Source organism: Daucus carota, chromosome 9 (genome assembly GCF_001625215.2).
Source record: "Daucus carota subsp. sativus chromosome 9, DH1 v3.0, whole genome shotgun sequence".
NCBI classification, from domain to species: Eukaryota; Viridiplantae; Streptophyta; class Magnoliopsida; order Apiales; family Apiaceae; genus Daucus; species Daucus carota.
The window spans coordinates 10643189-10652827 of NC_030389.2; the positions used below are offsets into that span (position 1 = coordinate 10643189).

At 31.3% G+C, this 9639-nt stretch overlaps 1 protein-coding gene across 3 annotated transcripts; it reads left to right on the plus strand.

The window, feature by feature from the left end:
• The first annotated feature begins 3744 nt into the window (after positions 1-3744).
• On the plus strand, positions 3745-7327 carry LOC108200749 (biotin carboxylase 1, chloroplastic-like). 3 transcript variants are annotated; one of them, XM_064084012.1, is made up of 5 exons: positions 3745-4263; positions 4852-5041; positions 5175-5339; positions 6407-6478; positions 6894-7327. In XM_064084012.1, exons 3-5 carry the CDS (start codon positions 5289-5291, stop codon positions 7014-7016), a joined length of 246 nt encoding a protein of 81 aa, XP_063940082.1. In that variant the 5' UTR covers positions 3745-4263; positions 4852-5041; positions 5175-5288; the 3' UTR covers positions 7017-7327. The 3 variants fall into 3 exon arrangements, 1 of the variants encoding a protein (XP_063940082.1); XR_010287262.1 differs by lacking the exon at positions 6407-6478 and having other exon boundaries at positions 3747-4263; XR_010287261.1 differs by lacking the exons at positions 6407-6478; positions 6894-7327 and adding an exon at positions 5436-6400 and having other exon boundaries at positions 3748-4263.
• The last annotated feature ends 2312 nt before the right edge of the window (positions 7328-9639 follow it).

Here is a 9639-nt window from a genome sequence, read left to right on the forward strand (position 1 = left end):
TTATTCTTAAAAGGGAAAAGAAATACTGGGCTGGGCTGTCCAGTTTTGTCTCTATATATCCAAATTTATATCTCTACTCCAATCAAAAGCGAAGGTAAAGAGGCGTTGAGTTGAATTTGTAGACAAAAGGGAATAAGAGAGAGAGAGAGAGAGGAGAGAGAGATCTAAAAACAGAAATTTTGCATGGCATTAGATTTTATGCATGACACGGCACACGCCCTCTCCTCTTTTGACACCTTTTAGAAATCTTCTTTCGCCGCAGGGCCCACGTCTCTCTCATGCTTCTTCTGCTGTCCCTTTGATATCTATAGACTTCCTTTTGATATGTTCCATTCAATTTTATACATTTAAAACGTTTCCTGAAATAGTAAATTTTTATTATATAAAAATCTCACTCACCCACTAACTCTATCTACCTTTCCAAATCTATCATTTAATGGGTCCTACCACTTTACCTATTTTTCTTTTTATTCCTCATTATTTTATACATTTTTTTAGTCTATATATCCATAGAGATGGAGGGAGTATTATACTACTCATTCTGTTTTTTAATATTTGACGTTTTGACTTTGGGCACGTACTTTTAAGTACTTTGACTGAGTAGTTAAAATTATTATTTTTTAAATTTGTCTTTTTCTGAATAAAAACATATAATTAAAATTTTAATTTACAAAAAAATCAATCAAAAATAATAATCATTACTATCCGTATCCGGTCAACTCACCTAAAGATGTGTGCCGAAAAACAAAACGTCAAATAATAAAAAAAGAGAGGGAGTATCAATTTATTTTGCTTTTTATTTTTATGATAGCCAGGTATATAATTAAAGGGTTAAGTTTAGGCGGTACACGCAAATATTCGAGTATTAGAGCATCTTCAGTGAGATTGGTTATAATAGTTGGCTAAATTGGACCAGGTAGAACATCATGTAAAATTTGCTAAACCTGCGAGACATATTGCTTCGATGGTATTGACTATATTGGTTGTCTATAATTTAAAAGGCAGTATGTTATTATTATTTATTTTGTTATAAATAGAATATATCACTTTAATATCACTTTAATATGATCATAAGTGATGTGTAATATTCTTACAGATTTTTTATAGACATGTAGTGGATCGACAAATATAGTCATATACAGGAGGTTGTTTATAATTATAGACAAAGGGTCGGTATGGTTGGAGACTTGGAGTATCATTTTTTGAAGAAATTGATTTCAATATTTATTTATGGAATGTCAACTTAGCTTTTAGCTGATGACTCTTTATGTTTGGAGATGCTCTTAGAGTCTCAGTCATAATTTTATAGTTTAATCTTAAATAATATATATTTGATTATTCGAATTTGTATATAATTTATCATTTATAAGTAGTCCTAAACATAATTATCACTTAATTATTAATATACTTCAATTTTAACAAATGTTAAGATAATTGGTCTCTCTATGAGTTATATTGTGGAACACAGCGTCTTTATGATTTAAAAAATAATTATTTTATCTTTTGATAACAATATTTATATTGTAGAACCTAAATTATAATCTAACAGTTATGAAATGTTTACAAATTTTGTGTGATGCATGGAACTTAGGACCCAAGCTGTGTTGTTCTTCTTGTTCTATGATTAATATTCTTTATTAAAACAAAATTAGTTGAGAAACGGCACGTTGCGGCAGCCTATAAAAATTATATTGGTGATTCAAAATCTACTTATCTACTTATCTATACTATAATATAATAAGGCAACATAGGTTTAATTTGTAGTCGTACAAAATTTTGGTTTGGTCATCTCCTTTATAACTATAAGTCTGTCGCGTATAGACTTCTCTTACTCTTACAATATTAAAGAGTTTTATACCAATTACAAACACTTGTGATGTAATACAAGATAAAAAACTCCACCATTATTCTTTTAAATATAATTTATATATTATATAATAATAAACTCCAGAAAATATAATAAGTTGGTAAATATAATCTGGTTAATATCTAATTCATTAATACTAAAATACTAATAAGATGATGTTAAAATTTAAATTATAATTAATAAATTACGAATTCTATACCCGCCCGTGCTTCGCACGGGTTAAAGGCTAGTATATATAATAAGACAACCAAGGGCAAAAATTGCAATGAAAATGGTCGTGAAAAGTCGAATATACCCCTACTTATCTCATATTTACAGAAAAGCCATCAATTAATGCATTTATTACATTTTAACTATTAAATACTATTGAATGATTATATTGCTTTTTTAGTTATATTTATGTTGATTGTATTTATGACATTCATTAATCACTCATTTATAATAGCGTCATTATTTAATTAATTTTGCGAGATGGTTAAATATTCTTAATTAATTAATGTGCGCAATTTTTTTTTTTAATTAGAATTATGTCATTAAACTCTACAATCAGTTATATTAAAAATCTAGATAATTGAAAATATGTCATTCTAAAATATTTTTTATTAGACTTGAGAAATACAAGGATCAGAATGACATGTATCAAACTTGAGAAATAAGACCAAGTTTTGAGTTAGACTCAAAATCAAGTTATTAGTCATGCAAATAATGTAAAAATAATTTAGAGAATGATCTATGTTTGAATATCGACTGAATAATTTCGTAACACCAAGTCTAATAAATGAATTATAGATAAATAATCGTCATAAAAATTTCTTAGAGAAGCATGTAATATATAGATACGTTTTCATTAATAATAGAGCAATAGATGATCAACTAAAAGTGATGAATGTATCGTCCAGTCAACGAGTGACAAACTGTAAGTATATACTAAGGAGCTTAAAATCAGTGCCGGCTATGCATGTTTCCTGTATAAAGTTCAATTAATGGTCATCTATCATATGATTATACGAAATCAATTTGACCTAAAATCAATTTTAACTATCAAATTTTGATTAAACAATCGACTGGACAAATTAATATCAGTATAAAGATCTCGTATACAAATTATGTTATGTTAGTTCAAGTTGAATAAAAATATTATTAACATTATTAGTTTATTTCTAAAACAAATTTATATTTATAAAATTATAAATCAAATATACATATATTATACATAAATTAAAATCAAAATACATAATTTTAAAATAAATATTTATTATAAACTACGGGCCCGTGCCTCGCACGCGCTTTTATTCTAGTTAGTATTTGTAGAATCTATACTATACTATAATAAGCCAACATGGGTATAATTTGTAGTCGTACAAATTTTTGGTTTGGTTATGTTTGTTTGGTATAGTACTCTTTCTATAGAACTAGAAGTCTACAACATATGGAGACTGTTAAACAGTTTTAAATAATAAAAACACTCATCTTATATTACAAGACAAAAATTTTATCATTATCCTTTTAAATATAATTTATAATTGAAATATGAACAACCTGATTTAAAATCAATTGAATAATAATCCTCACATATTAATAACAAAAAAAATTATAAATAGATAATAAATTGTAAAAGCTAAATTATCGTGAGAACGTACAATCTGTTGGATAATATAATTTAATTAAAATTCGACTCATTAATACTAAAATATTGATAAAATGATATTAAAATTTAAATAATAAATTACGAATTATAAGTCGCCCGTGTTTCGCACGGGTTAAAGGCTAGTATCTATTATACGAGAACAGGTTGTTCTCCTGAGCAAATTTATTCTTTGGCTCGGTCATTCCAAACCTACTTCCCGAGCCTAATTAATCCCGACACTATATTATCATTGTACAACACACCCAAATATCTCTTCAGCTTCACAGGCAAACACTTACAGTTTCTCCCCGATCCCCCCTTAGCCGCAACTCAGAAGTCCATGCCCATGTCAAGAAGCCTGTCATTCCACTACTTTCCCCACGTGTCCTGCACTCTCTGTTTTACGATCTATCACCACGGTCTCATCCTCTCCTCCATCAATCTCCTTCAATCAACCCCTCCAGACATTTTCTCAGGGTTCCTTATCAAACCACGCAGTTTCCTTATCCTTCAGAAAGAATATTGTTTATCATGAAATATTTAATGACATATGATGGCGACTGTCATGTACTGTATCTGTTTGCTTGTAACACTAGCTGCTTGCTGGCCATACACCTTCAAATCATTGTTAGATTTGTGAAATTGTGTTAATTTAATGGAAGGTGGAAGATGGGTGGTCAGCTTCTTTCTGTTGGCTGAAGCAAGTGTTTGTCTTTACCTCACCCCAGTCTCATTTTATCAGTACCTAACTTTCGCAATTTACGGTCAGGTATACATGTTTTTTTTACTTGGTGATTTTCAACTGTGTTGTATATTATGCATCTAGAAGTAGAATTATCTGCCTGTGTGGTTTAAAAATAATTTTGGGTCATATTCTGCTAATTGTATGTTGCTACTTTTTCTTAGGGTTTTTTCAATTTTATTAATAGCTTTTGTGCTTTCTAATCTTCTCTTTGCCATGTGTTATGTATAGTACTTTATCATTGTTAATGTATGTTGTGTTTGTATTTGCATAGTATTTCCTCGGAAACCGATTGAATGCTCCATAAAGTCGTATAAGCTATCAATTCTTACCCAAACTTGAATTAATAATCTCATTGCTCGTCCTCGCATTGATTTCACATCCATTTTTAGTAATAGATAATTCATAAAATTGTCCATTTTTGTGTTGAAATGGTCTTATTGTCCTATTCGCTCTTGTTTGTATCCGTCGGTGGTATTTTATATAAATATATGTTTTATTTAGTATGATGATAAAACAATTTTCAATCTGATCATGATTGGAATAAGTTTGAGTTCTAGAAGATTCCCTCTAGCTTAGGCATTCGCTCAGTTAATGCAAGAATCCAATCAACAGGTACCTTCCTGGCTTACTCATTATGCAGCAACATCGTCATCTTATGGTAATGGCCGTTCATATCATCGTTGAGGTAGCAAGTTTGGTGTTCATGACTTCAGAAGTTCATCAAATAATGGCGGAGGCAACAGGTATGATAGTTGTGGCAGCGGCATCAATGATTATTATGCAAGCAACAGCAGCTATAATGGTAATAATGCAAAGTACAGCAGTTATAATGATTATAATGCAAGCACGGGTCCTGGGGATTACACATATTCTGATTATTCTGGCACTAACCCTGCTAATGCTACGTATTCTGAATATTCTAATAATGATTTCAGTTCTGCTGGTGGAGGTGGTGATGCTTATGCTGGCGGCCGTGAGGAAATGAATCTTGGTTTTTGCAGCCTGGCAGCATAGTGTGTCATGGTGACAAATCAACTGCCAGGGACACAATGAAGAATGCTGGTTTTACAATTGTACCAGGGAGCGATGGTTTGCTACAGGTATATGCTCTGAAGTCTGATCTATATATTACAAATAGTGTCCTTGAAGAGTTCTTGGTGACTAACATTAATTCTGTTAATAATTTGTCTTAATAGAACACTAAAGAAGCAATCAGGCTTGCTAGGGACATTGGCTACCCTGTGATGATTAAGGCAGAGATTCTTGTATTTGTATACTAAATCTACGATGTCTATACTATATTGGCTTGTTTTGATATATAATGTAGCATCTTTTTATATTATTCTTAAAAAAATATCCTGCATGAGAGTGTGAAAGTATATGTAGCATTTTAACCCACAAGGTTTTAGACGATAATAATCTGGTAAAAGATACCAATTGCTTGACCTTGGTGGATGTTATTATGTTAATTCTGTCAAGAAGCTTAGTATGCATGAGTGATTGCTGCTTTTGCTTGTTTGACCAATGATCCTTGTTGCACGCAATAGATACTCTATAATACAACCTACGAATAAATTCGTTAAGCGTGGAACGTCTTTTTAGATCATCAAATGTTTGTGACGAATTGACTAATCAAGCAGTATATAGTGCTTGAAGTATATTACAGTCAAATTCTGTTTTCATGTTCAGTCTTTGTTTGGAGGTATATTTAGATTTGTTCTATGGGGCGACGCCATAATGGGCTTTAGACAAAAATGAAATTTTGTGGTGTGTTTGTTTGGTTGGAATGAATGATTTTCCTGGCTATCTTATTGACCCAATATTCATATTTCCATATTCTATCCCTCATAGATTATGCTAGGATTCATGCCATTCATCAACATAAGTTAAATTTTCTCACACCATATGGTTCCATAACTTCTTGTCATCACCTCCCACTTATTTCTTCCTATCTCTATAATCATTCCCTTTCAAACTCTGATCTCGTTCACAACCCCATTTATTTCAATCAAACATCCTAATTAAATAAAATATTGAACTGAAATTCCCGCTAGAAAGTGTAAATTATATAAAGTTTTCTGAGTGAAGAGAGACAATGATTGTTCTGATGGAGGCACTTTACCTAATTATGGGCTAGAAATATATTTATGATTCTCTGTGCTTGAAGGCAACAGCAGGTGGTGGAGGCCGAGGAATGCGTCTTGCCAAAGAGCGGGACAAGTTTAGGAAGTTATTACAGGTTGGCCGCTACTTCGTCTCCATTATTCTTTGTCATTTCTTGATCTGACAACATGGTCTGTCAGGATCTATTATGTCATAGGCATCTTCTATTTCATTTCGACATATGATTATGCTACCCACTTAGCATGAAGAAATGCATGTGGAGAGGCCATAGTGATGTATTGTCATGCAATTTAAAGAAATATGATACGTTGGAGTTAGTCAGGAAGCCCTTTTTCTACTCTTCTTTTATCAGAATCTAAGTTGGTTCTGAATGGGAATGAGGAAATATATATTTGATTGCACCAATCAGCCTTACAGTGTCTTCTGCATTGATAATATCTTTTAATAAGGATCAGATGTCATGTCCTTAACCATGTTTGGTTGAGTCAGAATGTTCCTGACGATCTGATTTGAATCGCTTGTTTTGACAGGCAGTCGAAAGTGAGGCTTCAGCTGCATTTGGCAATGATGGTGTTTACCTTGAAAAATACATCCACAATCCAATGCACATTGAAGTCCAGAACACTCTGCATATTTTATACCTAGGCACTTAGTTACTTGCTTTAGATGTTGATCAGGAAAAGACATTTTGCTAGAGTCAGGTAGGTATGTATGTTACAGCAAGCCGGAATCCATGCTCTTTCTTCATCAATAACGTTCATGTTCTCATCCAATGTTTTGGGCATCTCAGTGGAAGCCTCCTCATTCCCCATGTGCCTCTCTCCTACTAAATATATATTTTTAAATTAATCCTCTCTTTGAAGAGAGCACATGTATTTGTGAATCCTTTAGCTCATGCACAATCATTAAAGGGGGAAATATTTACAAATGCCTATTTAAGGAGTCAAGATATTTCTTTTTATTATTTGACCGTGTTGTTCATTTATACTTTCACTTGTCACATTCAAGAATTGCCTTGTATAACTCTTATAATTAGTGTTATAAAAAACAGAAATCGGATTTAGTCGGTGAAGGCAACGTCCAGGAATTAATTGGATAATCGAAGATTAATTGAAATGATTAATCGGATCATTAACCGGAATTAATTAATATAATTTATAAATTTATATATAATTATTATATTATATATTTTATAAATTAAAAATAGGATAAATTTGTATATCACAAATTTTTTTTATCATATATATAACAAAAGTCATCAACAAATTTAATAAAAAATAAATTTATATATCATCAATATATATATATATGTTTTTTTTAAGTTTTCACACAAAATCTACATCCTCTTTTATTTTTTATTTTAATTAAATTAATTTTAAATTTTCCTAATAAAATTTATTTATTTTTTAAATTTTTATTATTGACCGACTTTTGGCCAATTTTTGACCATTTTTTTCAGAAAACGATTTTTAACCACGCTTAATTGAGATGAGTCTGTCTGAACAACGATTAATCGGAATTAATCGTCGACTTTCAGAACACTGATTATAATCATGTAACCACTTGCTTTTGGTATTTATTTTGTTGGTTTTAAGAAAAAAGCCTTATTTATGTGGTGAAAAAAAAAGCCATTTTTCAAATAATCGCATGAATGTTGCTGACAGTATCCATCGTCTAGAGGCGTATTTAGTAGAAGACCCTTTCAAGCTAGATCTTGGTTATCTTATTCAAGAACTTTAGTTGTCTTATCTTCAAGCGTAGTGCTGTATTGCTGGACAAATACTCTCATGACAAATTATTTCCTACTTTTAATAATGTTACTTTTAATATGGCCTGATGATTTATATGAACTTTGAATTTTTTTTACATTTCACATCATAGAATTTACCGTATATATATATAATGCAGCTCAAGCGGCATAGTATATATAATGCATTATATATATAATGCAGCTCAAGCGGCAGCTTTCAAGGCATTAGATTTTTTAGGAAATGAGAAGCGAGATGAGGAACTTGACATTGTACAGCGCAATAATCATCAATTACTATGCATATTTGATTCCTGGTAGTAAAGAAAATTTTAAATTTAGAGTTTTAGGAAAGTGCATGACTGAAGTTCTAGAATATTTTCAAGAAAATAACTATGGGGGTGTTTGGATGATTGGTGGGAATGGGAATGGGGAATGTGAATGGGGGGTATGGGAATAGAGGGTATGGGAAATGGTAACCCAAGGGGTGTGGAGGTATTGATTTACCCTCCAAGAGGGAATGGGATTCTCATTCCAGGCAAAAATTTTACTAATCCAAACACAATGTATGGATATTAGATTCCGATTCCCGTTAACCGGGCTCATTAACCATCAATCAAACGCCTCCCATATATAATTTCCACATTGTATATATTCTCTTTTATTTCATACAACACTTCTGACGAGCATGTTTCTATCGATCATATTTGTGTACGACAAAAATAATATGAGTTTCATACTAGGCCCGTGCCTTGCACGGGCACTAATGCTAGTTTATGTTAATAGTGCACCCAAATCTTCATATTATCTATTTAAAAATGGTATGATTAATGCAAAATATGAATCATTAATGGTAGTTATTCTAAGATCTTGACATACATGGAAACAATTTAAATAGTATAGTATAAAGAACTGTAACTGTGATTTTGATGGTAATTAATCCTCATAATTATGGAAGTACAATTAATAAAATCGTATAATTAATTTATGCATAATGCGTATTTTTAAAATATAATATACTACCCCTAGAGTTTAAACAAGGAAGAATACCAGTATGTATGTAGAAAATATAGACCACAAGATCAAAAGACAATCAATGGTAGAGATCATGGTCTCTCACGTCTCTCGCTAGTCTCCGGTCTCTTTTGAACCTCCCCTATGTATGTATGTATGTATGTATATATGTATGTATGTATATTAACTTAGATCTTAACCATCTGCAAATCAACGGGTGAGATCTGTACGTGTATACGCACATATAAGATAACAGGCAGTTATGAGGTGTGCATCACCATTTAAATTTGAAAACGGGTTAATTATCAAGTTGGTCACTAAAGTGGGCTTAATGTATCAAGTTGGTCACTGAACTCAAAACGATATCAAGATGGTCACTGAAATAGCTATAAATATCAAACAAGTATCTTGAAATATGAGTTCAAGCAGTAAAAATATTATTTATAAAGTTTTACACATTATTTTTGAATGTTACCAAAACCAAGTAAAAGGTTATGACTTCTAATATTTATGAC